The 21,968-nt window shown below is 36.0% G+C and overlaps 1 protein-coding gene across 3 annotated transcripts in view; it reads right to left on the minus strand.

Annotated features, from left to right (window-relative positions):
* Positions 1–2,602: 2,602 nt before the first annotated feature.
* SEPTIN10 (septin 10) overlaps positions 2,603–21,968 on the minus strand; it is a 72,752-nt gene continuing 53,386 nt past the window's right edge. Inside the window, exons 8-11 of one of the 3 annotated variants that reach the window (XM_081265336.1) lie at positions 21,570–21,738; positions 15,683–15,815; positions 4,264–4,451; positions 2,603–2,766 (exon numbers count right to left, since the gene is read on the minus strand). In XM_081265336.1, coding sequence (XP_081121462.1) covers positions 2,751–2,766; positions 4,264–4,451; positions 15,683–15,815; positions 21,570–21,738 — 506 coding nt within the window. In that variant the 3' untranslated portion in view covers positions 2,603–2,750. Of the gene's footprint in view, positions 2,767–3,450; positions 3,648–4,263; positions 4,452–13,760; positions 14,072–15,682; positions 15,816–21,569; positions 21,739–21,968 lie in introns of those variants that run through there. The other 2 variants (XM_081265338.1, XM_081265337.1) reach the window with 2 other exon arrangements.

Genomic DNA, 21,968 nt, shown 5'->3' on the forward strand with positions numbered 1-21,968 from the left:
TGAAATCACCATAATGAAAAGGTATCTGCACTCCTGTGTTTAATGAAGTATTATTTGCAATATCCAAGATATGGAAACAAGCTAGGGATTCATCAAAAATTAATGGATAATTAACACACACACACAAATATTATTATTTAGCCATATGAAAAATGAAATCCTCAATGATTGAGGAGAAGAGAGAGTCTACGGTATGGGAGCAAATTTTTACCACACACACACATATCAGATAGAGCACTAATCTCTAGGATATATAAAGAACTCAAAAGACTTAATATTAAAAAAAAAAACTCACTAAATGGGCTAACTGAACAGATACTTCTCAGAAGATATACAAATGATCAATAAATATATGAAAAAGTGTTCAACATCTTTAGTAATTAGAGAAATGTAAATGAAAACTACTCTAAGATTTCAACTCATCCCACTCAGAATGGCAGTTATCAAGAATACAAGCAGTAATAAGTGTTGGAGAGGATGTGGGGAAAAAGGTATACTCACACACTGCTGGTGGGACTGCAAATTGGTGCAACACTTTGAAAAGCAGTGTGGAGATTCCTCAGAAAACTTGGAATGGAACCAACATTTGACCCAGCTACCCCACTCCTCGGTCTATACCCAAAGGATTTAAAATCAGCATACGACAGTGACATAGCCACACTGATGTTTACAGCAGTTGAATTCACAATAGCTAAACTGTGGAACCAACCTACAACAGATGAATGGATGAACAGATGAAAGGGAGGGAATTCAATAGATGAATGGATGAAGAGACTGTGGTATATATAAACAAAGGAATATTACTCAGCATTAAAAGAGAATAAAATTATGGCATTTGCAGGTAAATGAATGGAGTGGGAGAATATTATGCTAACCAAAGTAAACCAATCCTAAAAAACTAAAGGCTGAATGTTTTCTCTGATAAGTGGATGCTGATCTATGATGGGGGTGGGGAGAGGGAATGGGAAGAATGGAGGAACTTTGGATTGGGCAAATGGGAGGGTAAGAGAGGAGTTATGGGAGTAGGAAAGATGAGGGAATGAGATGGTCATCAATACCCTAGGAACATGTATGATTGCATGAATGGTGCGTCTCTACACCATGTACAACCAGAGAATTGAAATGTTGTGCTCCATTAGTGTACGATGAATTGAAATGCATTCTGCTGTCATGTACAACTAAGTAAAACAAATAATAATAATAATAATCATAGAAATCCTGTCACTTTGTAGCAACATGGATAACTAGAGAAAATTATGTTCAGTAAAGTCAGGCCCAGAAATATGTGTAGAAACTAAATCCGATGCTCCTCAGGAGCAAAATATAGTTATCAGAGGTTGAGAAGTACGTGGGGGAAAGATGGAGAAAGAATGGTTAATAGGTAGAGGGGTACAGCTGGATAGGAGGAATAACTTCTGTGGCACAGTAGGTAACTATGGTTAATAGCAAGTACGTAAATATTTTGAATTTTTGAATGTACCCAACATTAAAAAAAAAAAAAAGATTACATCTGAGGTAATGAATATATGCCAGTTACTTTGATCATTACACATTGTATATAAGTAGTGAAATATCACTATCACCCATAAAAATCATAAGCCAGGTGTGGTGGCGCACACCCATAATCCCAATGGCTTTGGTTGCTGAGGACGGAGGATCGCAAGTTCAAAGCCAGCCTCAGCAACAGTGAGGGCTAAGCAACTCAGTAAGACACTGTGACTAAATAAAATACAAAATGTGGCTCAGTGGTTGAGTGCCCCTGAGTTCAATCCCCAGTATGCCCCCCCCCCAATTAAATAAATAAATAAATCAAGCAAGCAAGCACATTTTTAGTAAATATGTAGATATATATTTTTTCAAGAATATTGGTTTTATTTAGAATATTGAAATACAAAAACAAAAATTTACATACCTATAACCATTGTGAAAATGTTAGAACCACTACAATGTGAAAATACTAAGGCACTGTTCCTTGAAATAATGTATTTAATATTCAGAAGTTCGTAAAGAAATATTTTTAATAAAATTGATTCAATCTTCTTATATTTTGCCCTGAAAGACAAACTTAAACAAGTAGTAAGATATCCTAATGAAAATTATATGATATACCCAGGTTCAGGAATATCACTAGGTAAAAGGGTTTATATACCTGGATGTTTTAGCTTTTCAACATATTTTGTTTCATCACAGCAATACATCAACCACAACAAGGCATAATCAGGCATAAAGTCATTCTGTTACATAATTTGACACAAAAGGTAGGAATATTACCAATGGGATAATGGAAAAAAAACCTTTAAAATTCTATAAAACTATTGAGAAGTTAGAGTTTGAGCTATGTAATACATTCTGAAACATTCCCTCACTTTTGTGTATTTGTTTGTTTCGTATATTTGAAAAAAGTTCATCCTGGAATATAAATGTAATCAGCCATAGTATGAAGGAGTTCTGTATTTTTGATGGCGCTGAGTCTTTGCTCTTTGGCATAATATGTGACAAAATAACTTGGCAGCAGGAGACGATATCTACATTCTTTGCAAAACAGAAACTTGAGATTTCTACAGTGAATTTCTAAGTAATATCATCTACTCTGGCTTATTTGAAATATTTTTCCATAAATGTCAGTAACAGTGGACATGTGCCAAACACATATAGTGATAAAAGCAAATAAAAACAACAAGAAAATCAAAGCATACTTATAACTTTTTACTTTTGCTTGTGATGATCTTCTGTGCTCTGGAACTCCTGTGTTACATAAAATTGGAACTGGAAAGAGAAAAAAAAAATTTTGATTGGTACAACACAAAACAATATAGGAAGTAAAAATTACCAGAGTCATTAGTTTTACAAAGATTTTACAAAGAAAATATATTACAGGATATTTAGCTACAGCATCTTGAAAAAGAAAACAAAAAACAACCACCAAACCATAATTTCTTGAGGATAAATTCTGAGCTCTATGAATGCAGTTCTGATTTTGCAAACTGCATGGTTCTCAAGTGCAGTAGGGTGACAATTTTTACAATGTAAATGTAAAGCGGTCTTTAATTTGAAAGGAAAATTAATTTTAGTAATATCTGAGATACAAGGATAAAGCAAAATATTGTTTAGTTTTATAATTTTAAAAAAGTATGTTGGAAAGCAGTACTATTATAATATCTACAGTCTATCTTTTGAAATCCAATGCTTGAATCAAATATCACTATTATACTATCACATTCATTCTTAAAAATTGCAAGAAACACAGGCATTGAGAAAATTTAAGTCTTGTTCTGGGTCCATCATAGGAAGACATGACTTTGCTAGGGCACAGGTGGCTGGAGTAAACTGAGGCAAAGACCACAAAGGAGCATTCTGAACAGAACAAATCATGAATTTCACTATAGTCAAATAGGTAAACTGATAAGGACATTTTAAGTGGAAGAAATAAAATGAAGGGGGAAAAAAAACTTATTTTCTAAAACTTTGGTAACTTTGATTTTAACACATACCAAAACCTACAAGCTTGAGATTATCATCCAATTGCTACTCATGGCCGCCCCCTTGTACTGTGGCCCTCTCTACCTTCCTCTGCATCTTTACGTCCATCATTGGTTTCACATGTTCTGACATCAAAGCACAGGAGTTCGAATCGATAGCCTGGGTCCCTTATTAAAATAAAAATTCTCACAAAATCAATAATCAAAAGGATTGGTTAAAAGAAAAGTGAGCCTAAGAATTAGGGTTTTTTTCCCCCAACAAAGTACAGAGTTTCAATTTTGACGCAAAACTCAAAATAACTCATGGTAGGTCAGCAGTCATTACCTGTATACTAAGGGCACATCTGGGCTGTGAAATAGCTAATTTTTTCCCAGCTAACTGACCCTTTTCTACTATGATGAATATTTTTTATCTTGTTCATTCAGTTGCCAAATATTTACAAAGCCCCTAGTATGTGCCAGGTACTGTTCTAACTTTGGGAAAAGAGAAGTAAATGAGAAAGATAAGGTGTGTGCTTGTGCTCTTAAGGAGCAGCAGTTTGAGTTTCAGGAGGCAGGCAGAGAGTAACTAAATAGGAACTAGAATTAGGAAGATCAAGTAGAACCAGGAGGATTGTGGGTGTGGCCCAATATTAGAATGCTTACCTAGCACTGCATAAGGGCCTGGAGGCTTGATCCCCAGTATGGAATTTCGGGGGTGGGCAGGGGTGGGGGGGCAGGGAGCAGAGCCAGGAGACAGTAGAGGAGGGAAGGGCTACAGATGCAGAGTGGTGGGGGCTCTTACTTCTTACGGTCCTTGTCCTTCTTTATGTTACTACCCGATGCCATATAGGATTGGTTCAGGAATATGTCACAGCTAGATTTCCTTTTAGAAAAATGGATCCTTTCTTCTTCCAAAGCTCTTCTCCTTTCTTCAAGTTTTAGTCTTTCTTCTTGGTGAATTCTTTTAAGGTGCTCAAATTTGGCATGCAGCTGTGAAATAGAAATGTAATTTCCATTACTGACACAGTGTGGCAGCACACGCACAACAATGCTCTCTGGCTCAGCAACTAGATAACCCCAACTTCTACTTATGGTCATCATTTTCCTAATGCTAAGTTCATGCTTCAAGTAAAAGTTTACATATGAAATTGCCTTGGTAATTTTAATAATGATTTCCCATGCAAAAAAATGCTTGAACCATATAAAATACAAACCATAGCCTCATTAAAAAAACTGACCTTTTTCTGGGTTTTTTATTTTATTGCTTTACAAGATTCTCTTCAAAGCCTCTTTAATAAAGTTTCTCAAGTCCATGCTCAAAAAAATAAGGGCCATGAAAGAGCAGAAGGAAATTATCATAAAGAAAATAGCCACTTATTTTCCTAATAAAGCTGAAGTTATACTGGCAAACCCTACTAGAAAGCAAATGTTAGCTGTCAGTTTGTCAAGAACCTTACAAATATACTGCATATTTACAGTCATTCAGTAACTTCTTGAAATATTAACAAAGAAATCCTGAATTCAAAAAAGCTTGAAAAAATATTTTAGTAGAATTTACACTATAATGGGGAAAAAAACAGATTACATATCCAACAGAGACAGTAAAAAATAAATAAATTTAGGTTAAATAAATTCAATGCAGCTGTGGGAGACCTGAATTTGCCACTCTAAAATATGAAGGCCTACTTAGCTGAAGACAATTAAGAAACAGATGTACAAGAGATCTCTGTTCTCCTTATAATACCTAAAAGCAGGGCAGAGATTTACAAAGAGTACCCTGCATCTCCCTCACAAGGGGAACAAAGGTTTTACCAGCAGCCTAGAGAAAGCCTCAGAAGACCTTTTATTCACAAGCCTTACTAACTAGCCTTTATCTGCCTTTTCTTTTCTCTTGTTAATTCTTTAAAAATTCACTGTTCTTTGTTGAAGATTCTATAGTATCTTAAATTCAAAAGCACCTCTCTGAGAATTACTCATTGACTGGATATCTCTCATGTATATGTGAAGTATAGATGTTAGTAAGCTCCAATTTTTCTGTGTTAATCTGAACACAAGAAGTCTGTTCCAACTAAGAATCTAAGGGGGTTCTTCTTTCCCTATTCATAAAAAAGCAGAAATGTAGAAAGAAAAATATAAAGACCATAAGCCAGTAAATTTTTATTTCCTTGGGGCTGAAAATCACTTTGATAAATCATATGAAGGGAACATTGTCAACTTAAAGGCAGGCCTGTGTTTAACTTTAATCTGCTCCCCAATTTAAGGAATTCCTTATGTGAACAACAGAAGGCATATTTCTAAAATGGCATAAAACTCTGAGAAACAAAGAGCATTTTTATTAAAAAGGAAGCTTTTAAAAAATTGAGGGGCGGTACTTAACATTTTTAAAGTATGACGTCTGGCAGAATAAGCACTCAAGAAATACTAGTCATAAACAAAACAAACAAGGAATCGCAGCTCTCTCCACCCTTCTATTACAGCCATCAAAGAAACCTTTAGCACTCCATGTTATAATTAATTGTATGAGCAACTTCTTCTCGAGGATTGCTTAGGAGCTCTGCTTTTTTCATCTTTCTACTCCTAGCACCCAGCAAAACATAATGGAAGAACTAGTAATGAAAGGACATACAGATAAAATGTATGGGAAGTGCTGCAAGTAAGCTTACTGGAGTACACAAGGAATGAAGGTGTGAAATGGGGGTCAACTTCATGCTTTGAGTATGAACCCAGCTGCTTGGCCTCTGGTAGCTTATTTTAAAACTAACATGTACTGCCCCCAACCCTTCCTCCTCTCCTTCTTCTCCATTCCCCCAAAACCTCAAGGATTCAAATTAATGGTTTTTTTCCCATTTCAGGCCATCAACTTCAGCTCACTGATCAAAAGAAGAAAGGTATCTGTGCCAAGTCTGAGCAGTCAGCTATCTGAAGGTCACTGCTATGATTTGGATAACAGCTGTCCCCAAAAGCTCCAGTGTTAATGCAGGAATATTTGCAGGTCAAGTGAATGGACTGTGAGAGCTATAACATAAGCAGTCCATCCTTGTTTGATTGCACTCAATGAATGGTAACCAGGCTGGCAGGGCATGGCTGGATTAGGTGGGTCACTGGGTGTGTACCCCGCAAGGGTGGTTTTTACCTGAGGCCCCTTCCTTGCTTCCTACTCTGCTTCCTAACCCCTCCTTGAGCTAAGCAGCTTTCCTCTGCTGGGCCCTTCTACCATGATGTGTGCTTCAACTTGGGTCCAGAATGAGGAGTGAGCCATCTATGAACTGAGACTTCTGAAATTGTGAGCCCCAAATAAATCTTTCCCCCTTTACATTGTTCTTTTTGAGTATTTGGCCACAACAACGCAAAGCTGACTAAAATAGCCACCATCTGAATAGGAATCATATCTTCTGATAGGCACATCCTGAGCTTGGTCCCCTGAGCCTGGTCCCCGAATTTCCCTTTAAAACCCCTTTGTTTCCCCCTTGTAAGGGGAACAATAGTTCTTGAGATACTTACTAGTCTACTACTCTTCTCATTTTCAAGCAAATCAATAAATGTCTTTTCCATTTTTTTCAAAACCTTGTCTTCATTATTTGGATCAGCACTGGGTATAAGGACAAAGATTTTTGTAACAGGTAAAGCTAGTTTAATTGTAGTTTACCTTAAAAATAACAATCTGGGGACTTGAGCAGATTCCACATGAATCAACTATGTGCTTGCCTACCAACATCAAAGTGCAGAATTTAAAATCTAAAAGATAAACTTGGTTTTTGTCCTATAGTCTGATTAGATACTGAGATTAATATTATCAGTTCTGTGTAGCACTTGAGCATTCATGCAAATTAATAAAAAGCAACTTCCTGATAAGCCCTTTTCTGCATCCTGAAGTCCTTTTCTGCATCCTGAACTTTCTCAAGCTGAGACTGAAAACTGAAAAATACCCCCTGGCCCTTTCTGTACCAAGGAAGACAGAAAGTTTTCAACTGACACATTCACTGTCTTACATAGCCAAGTTAAATTTACACATATTTCTATAAATTATAACCATTATCTTAGGACCTGGGAAAAAACAATCTATCTGCTTTTCCCCAGTTTGATCAAACTGCATAAAATTCATTTTGTCTTTTTACATCATTTGCTTATTTCTGATACAGGTAGGCAGATGAATCCAACCAGTCAGGATCCAGGTAGGTACCTGGTTTGGGCGATAGTTGGACTTGGTGTTGGAAAAGATGGTATACAATCATAGTTGGGTTTCAAGATGGAGAAATAGAAGAGGTCACTTTCCTGGCTGCTTCATGATGTGAAACCAAGAAAGCAAATAGGCAACTTCTCAGCAGTGGGTGGGAAAAATAAGTGACTTTGCTGGAAATTAATACTGGTCATTCAAAGCATATGGAGAACTCAGGAAGCTGAATATAATAAAATAAAGAAGAAATCCCAAGCACCACTGTCATGGCAAGCTACAACACTCCCACCACCACCAAGCTTGAGCAAAGTGGATGGATAAAAGAATTAAAGAACCCACATTTTTAGGAGGCCTGTGGTTAAGACAATGATGAACTAACCTGAAAGGCATGCTGCACAAGATCACTGTGCAGGAAAGAAGGTGCATCTCTCCCAGCTGCCCATGGAAGACAGAGGAAGGAGCCATTTTGTAGCCAAGCTGCTAGCCCCCAACAGCTGGGTGAGCAGAACCTGGTGAACCCAAGCTGGGCCCAAAATATAGGCCTGGCAAACACACACTGCATGACACAGAGTGTGCCTAAGTGACTAGGAGAAAATCAAACACAGGAAGGGGTTTATACAGGGGAATAGAGGTCATGGATACCCACCTGGCCAAAAGCCCGCCCCCTCCAATCTAGCTGCTTGCAATACCGGCAGGGAGAGGAGACCAGCCAGAAATTTGAAAGGGTCAGGCACCTACCTGAATGAACATGAAACGCGGGGGTCCAGGGGTAACGGAGGGGACAAAGGATTGGCTCTTCTACTGCACATCTGGTCTAGGGGAGATTCCTGGAGTGTAGACTCCTAGCGTGGACAGGCAACTACTGGGCCCTGGAGGTGTGCCGACTTAAAATCTTCAAATCAATTGCTATTCAACAAAGAACCTAGAACCTATCTAGGCCTAAACCTCACATCCAGAAGCTCCACCTATAGGATCTACTTTCATACACTAACAACCACACTCTGAAGGTGGAGCAGACGTCACACTTTATCCCACTACACCTAACACTGAGGAGAAGGGAAGCTGAGAATTTTTTGAACTCCAAAGGAAACAATTCTTTAACTTTTCATGGGAAATTTTTTCTTCTTTTTTTTTCATTAATTGTGATGTAAATGCATACATAGTTGTCAATTTTTTCTAACTTCAAGCATTTTTTGAAGGCAGTTATTTTTTATGACTAAGTACTGAGGACTGGGATATTTGATTAGTACATTTCAGTTTTGTTTTGTATTCTTTTATTTTTTAAATTTTTTGTTTTACAATTTCTTCTCTCACTTATCTGTTTCCTTTGATTCTTTCTCTCCTCTGCTAACAAACTCTATTTTTCTTTCACTCTTCCTTTATTTTTTAACTTATATTGCTCTCCTCTCCCTCATAATCATCACATCTTAGATCTCTTCTGTGCTCTCCCTGTTCAGCATTTGAAATTGTAAACCTTTTTACTATTATAACTGATTAGATCATTTCTGTTTATTGTAACAATTAGCATTGTAGATGTCACAGAAAGGTTGTTGTTATTTATTTACCTATCCCTAAACTTTGAGTTACTAGAAATCTTCAGGGACACTATAAGCCAAAAAGTAGAAACTCTACCCATACTGTTACATGGGTAGACACACAAACAATACGAAAAAGCAAGGAAACAAACTGCCCCAAACAAACCAGAATACTTCAATAACAGACTCCATCAACACCACAGAGGAAGAGATGTCAGTTTAGAAAGTTCATGGTATAGGATGAGGTAAAGAGTAAAATTAGAAAATACAATAAGTAAAAGATCAATAAAGAGATTCTGTAAGAAAGCAAGCAGAAATCCTCAAAATAAATGAATCAATAAAACAAATTAAAAATTCAATGGAAAGCATTTCCAGCAGACTAGACCACTTGGAAGATAGAGTTTTAACCAACAACAACAAAAAATAGGATCTTGAAAGTTGACCATGGAGAAAAGATGATAAGAGACAATGCACAGAACTTCCAAGAAACATGGTCCACCATGAAGGACCAAATACAAGATTTATTGGGATAGCTGAAGACTCAGAGATACAAACCAAACTAATGTACAATCTTTTCAATGAAGTAATATTAGAGAAAAACCAATCATTGAAAGAAAATGGATGCTAACCATGAATACTATACCAGCAAAATTAAGCCTTGATCATGAAATAAAAACCTTCCATGATAAACAAAAGTTAAAAGAATTCACAACTAGAAAGCCTGCACTACAAAATATACTCAAAATATTTTATGAAAAATAAAACTGAAACCAGGAAAGGGAGGAACTCCACTAGAATAATAGTCAAAGGAGAAATTAATTCAAATTAAAAATTAGAAATAAATCAAAATGACAGTTAAAAATCATTTGTTAATAATAACATTGAATGTAAATGGCCTAAACCCATCAATCAAAAGACAGGAACTAGTAGACTGAATTAAAAACCAAGACCCAATAATGCTGTCTCCAAGAGAATTACCTCATAGGCAAAAATATCCACAGACTAAAGGTAAAAGGATGGGAAAAAACATATTATTCATAAGGATCTCATAAACAAGCAGAGGTTTCTATCCTCATATCAGGCAAAGTGGACTTCAAGGCAAAGTTAATTAGAAGGGACAAAGAAGGCCATTTCATACTGCTTAAGGAAATTATACATCAACAAGACATAGCAATCATAAGTATGCCTCAAACAATGCAGCATCTTTGTATATCAAGCAAAGACTTCTCAATTTCAATGACCACATAGAACACAGTACACCTCTCTTTAACACACCTCTTTCATGACTGGACAGACCTTCCAAAAACTAAATAAAGAAGTTATAGAACTAAAAAATACAAAAGGATTAACAGACATACATATAATAAATATTTCATCGATCAATGACTGAATCCACTTTCCTCTCAGCAGCAACCAGATCCTGTTCTAGAACAGACCATTCTTAGGCCACAAAACAAATCTTAGAAAATACAAAAATAAATAATAATAAAAAAATTGAGATAATACCTTGCTTGTATTCCATCAGATAATAATGGAATGAAATTAGAAATAAAAAATAAAATTTTAAAAAGAAGCTATTTTAACACCTGGAGACTAAATATTACACTATTATATATATGGCCAATGGATGGCAGAATAAATCAGAGGTGAAATAAAAAAATATGTTGAGAATAACAACACAACATATCAAAACCTCTGGGACACTATGGAGGCGGTTCTAAGAGGAAAGTTCATTGTACTGAGTTAATTCACTAAAAGAATAGAAAGTCACCAAATACATAACCTAGCATTACATCTCAAAGCCCTAAAGAAGAACAAGTCAACACCAAAAGCAGAAGACAGAAAATAATTAAAATCAGAGCTGAAATCAATGAAATTGAAGAACCAAATAAAACAAATTAAAAAAAAAAATCAATGAAACAAAAAGCTCATTCTCTAAAAAAATAAAAATAAAAAATTGATAAACCCTTAGCCAAGCTAATCAAGAGAAAGGGGGCAAAATCTCAAATTACTAAAATCAATGATAAAAAAAAAAAAAGAAATATCACCATGGACACTACTGAAATAAAGACGATAATCAGAAACTATTTTGAAAATTTATATCCCAATATGACAGAAAATCTTGAAGACATCAACAAATTTCTAGGACGACCTACCAAAATTGAATCAAGAGGACACAGAAAAACTTAAACAGATGAATTTCAGGCAATGAAATTAAAAATGCCATCTAAAGCCTACCAACTAAGACATGCCCAAGACCAGATAGAGGCCCAGAATAGCCAAAGTAATCCTTAGTGAGAAAAGCGAAGCAAGAAGCATCACAGTACCAGATCTTAAATTATAATACAGGGCTCTAGTAACAAAAATGGCATGATATTGACACCAAAACAGACAGGAAGACCAACAGAACAGAAAAGAAGAGAAAAACTCACATAAATATAGTTATCAAAAGGTGCCATAAACATACACTAGAGAAAAGCCTCTTCAACAAATGGTGCTGGGAAAACTGGGAATCCATATGTAACAAAATAAAATTAAGCCCCCATCTCTCATCCTGCACAAAACTCAACTCAAAGTGGACCAAGGACCGAAGCATTAGACCAGAGACCATGGACCTAATAGGAAAAAAATGTAGCCCATCATGTTGGCTTAGGAACTGACTTCCTCAACAAGACTCCTAAAGCACAAGAAATAAAATCAAGAATCAATAAATGGGAGAGTATCAAATTAAAAAGCTTCTTTACAGAAAAGGAAACAATCAAGAATGTGAAGAGGGGCTGGGGATGTGGCTCAAGCGGTAGCGCGCTCACCTGGCATGCGTGCAGCCCGAGTTCGATCCTCAGCACCACATACAAACAAAGATGTTGTGTCCGCCGAGAACTAAAAACAAATAAATATTTAAAAAAAAAAAAAAAAAAAAAGAATGTGAAGAGAGAGCCTACAGAATGGGAGAAAATCTTTGCCACCTGCACCTCAGATAGAACATTAATCTCTAGGATATAAAGAACTCAAAAAACTTAGCACCAAAAAAAAACAAATAACTCAGTCAATAAATGGGCAAAGGAACTGAACAGGCACTTCACAGAAGAAATACAAATGGTCAACAAATATATGAAAAAATGTTCAACATCTCTAGCAATTAGAGAAATGCAAATTAAAACTACAGTTAGATTCTATCTCACTCTAGTCAAAATGGCAATCATCAAAAATACAAGTAACGCAATAAATAGTGGCAAAGATGTGGAAGAAAAGGTACGTTCATGGGGCTGTAAATTGGTGCAACCACTCAAAAACAGTATGAAGAGTCCTCCAAAAACTTTGAATGGAACCACCATTGGATCCAGTTATCTCACTCCTGGGTATATACTTAAAATAACTTAAAATGTGCTGACTTAAAATCAGCACACAGCCACATCAATGTTTAAAGCAGCTCAATTCACAATAGCTAAGCTATGGAACCAATCTACATGTCCTTCTACCGATGAATGGATAAAGAAAATGAAATATTATTCAGCCATAAGAAACAATGACTTCAAGACTTCTGCTGGTAAATGGATGCATCTAGACATTATCACTAATAAGTGAAATAAGTGAATCCCAAAAAACCAAAGGCAAAATGTTCTGTTATACAGATGCTAACACACGACAGGGGGGTTAGACAAAGGAGAATGAAGGGAAGAGCAGGGTAGAAATAGGAAAGGCAGTAGAATGAATTGGACACAACTTTCCTATGTTTATATATGAATACACCACCAGTGAAACTCCACATCATACAACCACTAAGAATGGCATCCTAATTAGAATAAGTCATATTCCATATATGTGTAATATGTAAAAATACACTCTATGGTCATGTATATCTAAAAAAAGAAATAAAATTAAAATTAAAAAAATAAATTAAAAAATCAATCTATGGCTTTGTAATGCCTGCTATAATGCCAACAACAACAATAACAAAATAGTTGGGGAAATAATTCATTAAGTCAGAGAATGAGGGTAGAAACAATAGATGGCTAAATTCTAATAAAAATTTCATGTTCCATACATGGAACAAGTAAATGGTCCTGTGGGCCACTGAGCCTCTGACAGAAGTATTGAAAATGAGACAAGGTTGAAACATGACTAAGTAAGGCCCTTCTAACCTATAATTCCTTCATTCCAGAGGATGCCTTTTCTGAGAAGTATCAGCTCCTTAGTATTTGCTTATTTAAATAGTTTATGCTTTTCAAAACAAGAGATGTAGGGGCTGGGGTTGTGGCTCAGAGGTAGAGCACTCGCCTACCATGCATGAGGCACTGGGTTCAATCCTCAGAACCACATAAAAAAATAAAGATATTGTGTCCACCTATAACTAAAAAATAAATATTAAAAAAAAAAACAAGAAATGTAATAAATAGATCACTTTGATCAGCTCAGTGGTTGAAAGCACTTGTCCAGTATGCACAAGGCCCTGGGTTCTGTCTCCAGAACTACAAGATAGAAACAAAAAGCAGGTCAATGGTGTAAGAGGCACAACTCTCTGAGCATGGTGCACCCCTATCACATGGGAGGCGAGCAGAGTAGAAGCTCAGGAAGGGAGCCTATACAGGCAGATTGGTTTTATGTAAACAGAGACGAATCTCTGATTACTTAAATCGAAGTGACATACTTTATTTGCATACTAAAATACCTTGAAAGGTTACAGAGTACTTCTAAGTTGCTAAGGCTGGCCTCAAACTTGAGATCCTCCTGCTTCAGCCTCCTGAGTTACTGGGATTACAGGTGTGCACTACCATGCCCAGCTAAAATAGCTACTTTAAAATGTAGCCTTTAAAAGTTGAGGGGAGGATCCATAGGAACAAACTAGAAAGATGGAGCAGAGGAGCAGGATCCATAGGAATAAACTTGTCTCCTGAGCAGACCTGCTGAGAAAGGGGTAAAGGAATGAGTTGGAGTTTTGATTTTAAGCTTTTAAGGCTTTTTATCCCAGAGTATACATCACATGGTTACTATTGACTCCATTAGAAGTAACTCATACAGACACAGTTTGCATTTTATTATGGCCCTATTGATTTACCTAAGGCAGCAAAATGTTACCCTTCTTCATCACACACTATCTGCATTCTGGACCTGATCCATTTTGCTGACCCTGGGTCTTCTGGGGATAAGGAAAGTGGACAAAACTTGGTCTATGGAAAAAACTTTGTTAAGACTGAGAGATTGTGGTCCAGGTTCAATCTCAGGTTGGCAATGCCTTGGACCTCTACAACCATCACTTCTCTCCAGCCCTTCAGACAGCAGGAATCAACGAGCTCTCATGAAAGAACTTCCTAGCAAATATCAATGTTTGGCCAACTATTCCCACTGGTTTCCCATGTGTCCGCATCCTAACAACTCATGAGGGAGGCCAGAGAATGGAAGCAATATTCTCAATTCAGGGTAGAATGAGGAGCACCAGATATTAGGAGATTCATGTTCTCAACTTTTATGACACCTCAAAACAACTACTGCCAAAATGTATCAATATCACTATGTGGGAACACATTATAAAAGAAAAATTCAAAAAGTCAAATGGTTTAAAGAGTGTTGCACACAGAACTAAGACTAACAGGCCCCAGTGTCATCATCCTACTCCTGGCTCCATATTTTATTATAATTTAGTTTTTCCAAGCATGAAACAAGACCAACAATGTAATTCACAGTAATACTTTTAAAAATTAGGTACAATAAGAAATGGTCATGAACTAAAACTTTCACATAAAAATATTTTTATTATCATCATGCAAGATGATAATTCATATGGCCAAACGTAGGTGAGGTCTGAAATCAGTGTATGAAGATTTAGTCATTATCTCACAATACCAACAGAAATGAGTTGTTTTTAGCCCTACTCATGACACAATAGGATTCTTGTAAACTGGTTACCTGTTGGCATTAAATACTGTCCTTTTTACTCTATGACAAAAAGAAAGTAGAAACCTAGAAATGTCAATGAAACATGAGTATGTGTTTCCAACACTTGAGAATTCTCACTTATACATTCATTACACAATTTGAGTAAACAAAGCAGCTCAGACAACAGTCTTGGTAAAACTGTGTACTCCTTTTCCATTGTGATGCATTCTGGACAGCAGCACAGCATTGTGACAGCCCACAACCAATGCTTATTTCCACTTCTGTACCCTAAGCCCTCTGCTAATTCCTGCTTATCAGGCTTTCAATGGTGCAGACTTAATGCCTATGAGAGCTGATAAGATTTCCTTTTCTGGACTGGCTGCAAGGAAGCTCAGAGAAAAATTTTTGTACAAGTTATTGCAGTATTATTACTGTCTAACCCCTGCCTATTTTATGATCCTATCCTAGTTTCTCTTTTTTTTTTCTTTTACCCTAATTTGAATGTATGCTCTCCAAATGGATATTAGGACTTGTTTTTCTTAAAGACAGAATTCATAAAATTTTAAAAAAAGTAAAAAGTGTCTCAACTACATTGGTCCAAAGAAATAGGACACTGAAAAAAATCACATCAAACTTGCCTCTCTTTCGGCTTCTTTCAATATGGCTTCTTTCTCCTTTACTCGCTGCACAAACATCTGCTTCATTTCTTCTTCTTTTCTCTGACGCTCACCATGCAATTCATGTCTTTTGGCTTCATAGGTCTCTTGAACACTAAAAAAAGTTATTTGTGTTATTCTCATGTTCAAAAGATGATGTAATAAATTTGATAAATCTCATATACCTCAAAGTAGACCTCAGATATATAATAGGATGTACCAGTAGCTGCTGACGTACAGAATCTGAAACATGCCATGTCCTATAGCATTTGATAAAAGGCCTCCAGTGCTACAGCTAATGTAGCTACTAGAATTAATTAAAAAAAAAAAAAAAAAAAAAAGGTCCTTCACAAGAAGTACCCTCCCAAACATTTTCCTTTTTCAGTCTCTGTTAACTGGCATAACCCCAGAAACATTGAAGAAATAAAGTCACCTGGGATATATCTCTTATACTTTTCTCTACCTGATATCATTAAAGTCTATATTCTTTCCACTTCTACAGATATCCTATTACAGCCCAAATTGATCTTTGCATTTTCTGCCTTTGCTGTTGAAATAATCTCCTAAATCATCTCTAGACTTCTAGGTCCTCTTTTTTTCACTTTGTTCCTGCCACTCCTTAGATTTTCCACCAAAACCATAGACCTCCTTAACCTTTCTCCCAATTAGTTATTCTCTCTATAGAATAAGGTCCCGCCTCCTTCAATTCTACTTTTCCAGATTCATTTCCCAACAAACAAATCCAATTCCCTTAATGTTCCAGCCACACAAATCTATTCACTGTTCTTAAAATATACCTCACATTTCAAGCAATATTGTACCTTCTTTGTTTCTGATGTTGCCTACTCCCCACCCTCCTTCTGGCCCTCATATTCTTCTATCCCTCAAGGCCAAAGACAGATGCAACTTTCTCTAGAAGGCTTCTCCACTTTCTTAGTTAGAATCAATTGTGCCTTCCAAGCCACTTCTTGTCATTTATATCTTGGCTGACTCTCTCTCTCAACAGATCACAAATCCTGAGAACAGGAATGGGATCTCCATTTGTCATCTTCACTTGGCTATCTAGCAAAGCTCTTCATAAATGTTTGTTCAGTAACAGAAACTTCTGGCAAGTAGAGGCAGATAAAATCAAGCAGAGCAAAGATTGTCCTGGAATTCTATGGACAACTACCCTTTCTTACTAGTAATATTCCAGAGGCATAATAAACCTACTTATATGTCAGAAATGCGGATCTCTTCCATTTTAGCTCTCTGAGAGAATACCCTGAAGGTCTAACAGGTAATATAAATTCACTTTCCTTCTTCAGTTAGAAATTTCTACTACTTATGAAAATACATAAAAACAGATTTCAAAATGTGATGAAATTAAGGAATTTGACTAATCTTAAACACTGTAACTAGAAAAAGTTCAAGGAAAAACAGTAAAAAATGTTGCACAATGCTATTAGTTAAATTTATGATATGTGTAGTAGATAATACCAGGAACAGAAGCTAAACATCTGTAAGAACATCCTCATAAGGAACAAAGCTTAGGGGGCTGGGGCTGTAGCTCAGTGCAGAGAGCTTGCCTAGCATTGTGAGGCACTGGGTTCGATCCTTAGCACCACATAAAAATAGATGAATAAAATAAAGGCATTCTGTCAATCTACAACTACAAACAACAACAACAACAACAAAGCTTACTCTGGGTATGTAGCTTAGCGGTAGTGTTTTCCTACCATGCATGAGCAAAGCTTATAAATGTATAAAATGTCTTAGGTACCACATAAACTGCCTCAGATCCCAAAGAGGCATTTTACTTTGTACTATTTTTTTTTTTTTTATCTTTCCTGTTTGAGTCTCATTTCTTAAAAGCCCCTAAATTTATCAGCTACCTTCACAAATTTTATAAACCTCACTACGTGTTATTGGTATCACACTGGACTGACACCCTTTAAGAACAAATTCAATTGACATAATATCTTTAAGTCATATAAAATGTAACTTAAAAAAATGCCTCACTACTTTGTACAAGTACTGGAGTTGCTTAGGAAGAAAATAAATCTACAGGATAAAGAAAAGAGATCTAACATTTGTTGAATATCTGCCACAAGCAATGAACACTTTTGAACTCATGTTCAATATTTAATTTCCACAGTAACATACAAGAACAAGCATTGGTATTATATTATGGGTAAGAAAATGAAAGTTCAGAGAGGTAAAATAATTTGTCCTAAGTAACATAGCTTTAAAGTAATAAGCTGGGATGTGAACTAGATCATACTTGTTCTAAAGCCCCTATTCCCAAACATCATAAATCAGACTGCTTCAAGCAAGGCATTCTCTGAAGGGAGAGTAAAGTGCTTGCTTCTGAATATTTTCCATCATATCATACCACTTTTCAACTTTGCACAACACACACTTATGAGGGCAATTTTAATTAAAGAAAACTGCACTATCATTCGAAAGGTGGTAAAGAAACTCTTAGGGGATCTGAAGTGACTAGTTTGTAGGGTTAGTTTTGTAAAATGACTGCAACCACTATTTACTATATCATAGATTTATTAAATGAAAAAGCTTTCTTGCTATACTATTTCTTTCCTTAGTATAAAAGTAGCTTTGTTATGAACATTTAATGACCACATGCTATAGCTGCAGATCTCACTGACAAAGCTGAAAACCAAAGAAGAAAAAAACATTCTCAGATGCTCATGCCATCAAGGAAAGTCCCCACGCCCTTCTCTAGGTGACCTGTCTGGGTGTTTCATGTATAGTTTGAATATGACTGATGAACTTTTTTCTAAGTCTACTCTTGACTAAACACAGAAAGTGAGTTATTTATCTCGAGGGCTCCAAAGACAAAAAATGTTAATATAATAAGCAACTCTAAAATATTAATAAATCTTCCTTTCAAAACTATAGGTCCTACAACACTTAAATGATAGTGATTTTGTACTGAAATATTAAAGGTGATTAACTGTGAAAAGACTAGTACGCTAATCTGAAATTCTTAAACTTGGGGATTCAAAATTTTATAAAAGCATGTTTCATATAGTTTAAATAACCAATATAAAACATTAAAATCAAGTTTTTAAAACCAGTAAGAGTATAATGCCATGTATCTGGATATACATGATCACTGTGGGCAGCTTAGGATACCAACTATGACTCAGCATAAGTAGAAATGGAAAACCAATGAAGAGGGCTGATAAAGACAAAGAGAAATAAAGGTCATCCTAACAAGTGCATCTAAGTTCTTTTAAAAATTGCTAGATTAATATACATTTTACATGACAACCAAATTATAGAGACTACCAAATTAAATATGAAAGATTCACCTGAAAGTAAAATGTAAATTCTTGAAAATTCTAAAAAATGAAAGTTTCCAATATATCAGGCTACAGAAGCCTCATCACATCATTTAGTAACAAATAAGAAAGCACTGGTAGAAATACTTTCCCTCAGCTTAAACCAAAGAAATTTCCCCTGTTAAGGGGAACAGGTAGAAGCTATTCTCACACTGGGATCCAGTTCCCCTCCTTACTGCTCCCACCCTATTTGGACACATTAGAGGTGGGGAGTGGTAGAGCTGAGTTCATAGCATGCATGCCCCAGCAACTCAACAACAACAACAACAAAGCAGACACTTCAAAACCACTCAGGATTTTATCCAGTATCTAGTATTTTTCACTAGTGACTCCCAAATTACTATCTCATCCCTACTTTCTCAAATTCCAAATTTTCAATTTTTTTATTTATGTAATAACCTACTCAAACACATTAACTGAATTTTAAAATTATAATTATCATTATTTTTATTGTTACTATTTTGGTACAGAGATTGAATACAGGAGTGCTTTACCACTGAGCTTGCTAAGTTGCTTAGGGCCTAGCTAAGTTGCAGAGGCTGGCCTTGGACTTAAGATCCTCTTGCCTGTCCTGAGTTGCTGGGATTACAGGCATATGCCACCACAGCCAGCTATGAATATTTAATAAGCATCTTAAATTTAATATTTTAAGAACCTCTCAATTAACAATGCCAATGCTAAATTCTCCCTGTCCCACCTTGTTCATGTGGGAATAAACACGACATCTATTCACCCTGTTTCTGAGATAAAAATGGTGACTGAGGGCTCAGGATGTAGCTCAGTAGTAGAGCACTTGCCTAGCATTCATGAGGCCTTGGGATTGATACCAAGTGGTGCAAATAAATAAAAAGAGTCACTGAAGTAATCCTTGATTCTCTTTCCTTTGCATCCCACATTCAAACCAATCCACCACTGGATTCTTAAAATTATATATCCTAAAAATGCTTCTCATTCCTCTATCACTACCAACCTTTTTTAAGTCTCTACGAACTTGTACCTGGTCTCCTAACTTGGTCTCCCAATTCCACTACTGACTACCACCCATCCTCTCTTGCTCACACAGGGCAGAGTGTCCTCCTTCCACACCCACCCCAGAATGTCCATCTGACCCACTGTGCATACGTACCCAAAGTCTAGCATGCTGAGCAGACGGTAGACAAATAGTAATTATTGGCTGCAAGACTGAATGAGCATTTTAAAATGTAGATTTCTAGACTCCATCCCTGGAAATTCTGACCCTGTATTTCTTAATCATCTACAGGTGACTATGATGAGTCCACCAGGCAACCTGGATCCCTCTTCTTAGAGAGTACTACTCCAAAGCTGTCCCGCTTGCTCTCTCAGGGTATCTGCCTCCTTAGTGCACACAGAGACCTTTGCACTGACCCTGAGGCTTGGAAGAAACGAGAAGCGAAGCCTCCTTTGGGAAACACTAGGGAAGCCAACTTGAGATGATTAATCTTTAGTAAAGATATAATACAATAAAATAAGAAAATCATTAGTTTATCACAATTATTGGTCCATGACCAGAATACAGCATACCCAAATTTGGTGAGGAAAGATCAAGTACATATAATTCTTAATTTATCATACTACAATATTATATACTAATAAAATTTAACTTCATCTAAGATTTAATCTTCCACAAGATCAAGGGCAATTACAACACTGATTGGACTCTCCAGTTCTTTACTGTTGTGTTACTCTGGGGCACATGCTAACAGGCAGGAAAATGGAATATAAATAGTAGAATGAAAAAAGAATCCTCAGTCTCAAAACAGAGTTTAAAATAGTGTTTGCCCTAAGGATCTCATGCTTTATTCCAAGCAAAACTGGACAAAAAAAATGCTATAATCAGATTTGACATAAAGGATTAAGATTTCTAGTGTACATGTCTCAACCAAAAAAGAAAAAAAGGGCAGGGATATAGTACCATATAAATTTCCAAAGACATTTATAGAAACATTGACTTCTCTATGCTTTAATCATTGAAGCAAGAAGGTCTTCAGGTTCTAAAAAATTCTTATAACTATGTTGTAATAATGTAAGAAACAACCTAATCTTGAACTCCCTAGAAGTAGTTGCATTCTTTCCTTACAAAATGCTTTGCTAAATTTCAGTCATCATAAAACATTCTTCAGGATAAAAACCAAATGATCAAGTTTTAGGTTACTTAATATGATTTGTAGCCCAACTTTTTACGTGATAATTATTCAATATACTTTCATCTGTTTCAGATAAATACAAAAATAAAACCGAATAATGAGTGTTTTTCCTTCACTTATTCATTCCAGTGTATTCTGAAATCATGGGCTTTGATTCAGACAAGGAGTTAAAGACCCATCAGAAGCAAGAAGGATTCAAGTGATTCAAAAAGTACAATAAATGTTCATTGTTAAATGATTCGATTTCCTGGGTTTGGGAATTTTTTAAAAACACGTTCCCATTATACTGGATACATAAAAAGATATAATCCTTTCTAACTTCCTCTTTTGACTGGCTTCTCAAGAAAAACTCCTTACCTGACTGGCTTATTCTCTGGGCCCACATCTGTAAAGCCCATTTCCTCCAGTTTGCAACGCCTATAGAGCTCATAGTGCCTAGTGTGAGTCTGCTCCTGTAGGTCCTCCATGTTTGTACAAATGAGCATTTCTCGCAACTTTACAAAGTCACAGTGGTTTTCATTTTCCACTAATCATAAAAAAAGAAAAAGCAACATTAGCTTTTAATTGTGACATACACATTAGTATTTGTCGAATGAATAAATAACACATGTGAAAAACATCAAAATGATTGATATGGTTAATAGCTACAATTATTTTATACAAGTTAATCAAAGTCTTACCTTATACACACTGTCTTATAGGCAATGTTAATTAACAGATTGGGAGACTAACTTTAAATTTAATAGCCAACAGAAA

Source organism: Spermophilus citellus, assembly GCF_964194105.1.
Source record: "Spermophilus citellus genome assembly, chromosome: 13".
NCBI lineage: Eukaryota > Metazoa > Chordata > Mammalia > Rodentia > Sciuridae > Spermophilus > Spermophilus citellus.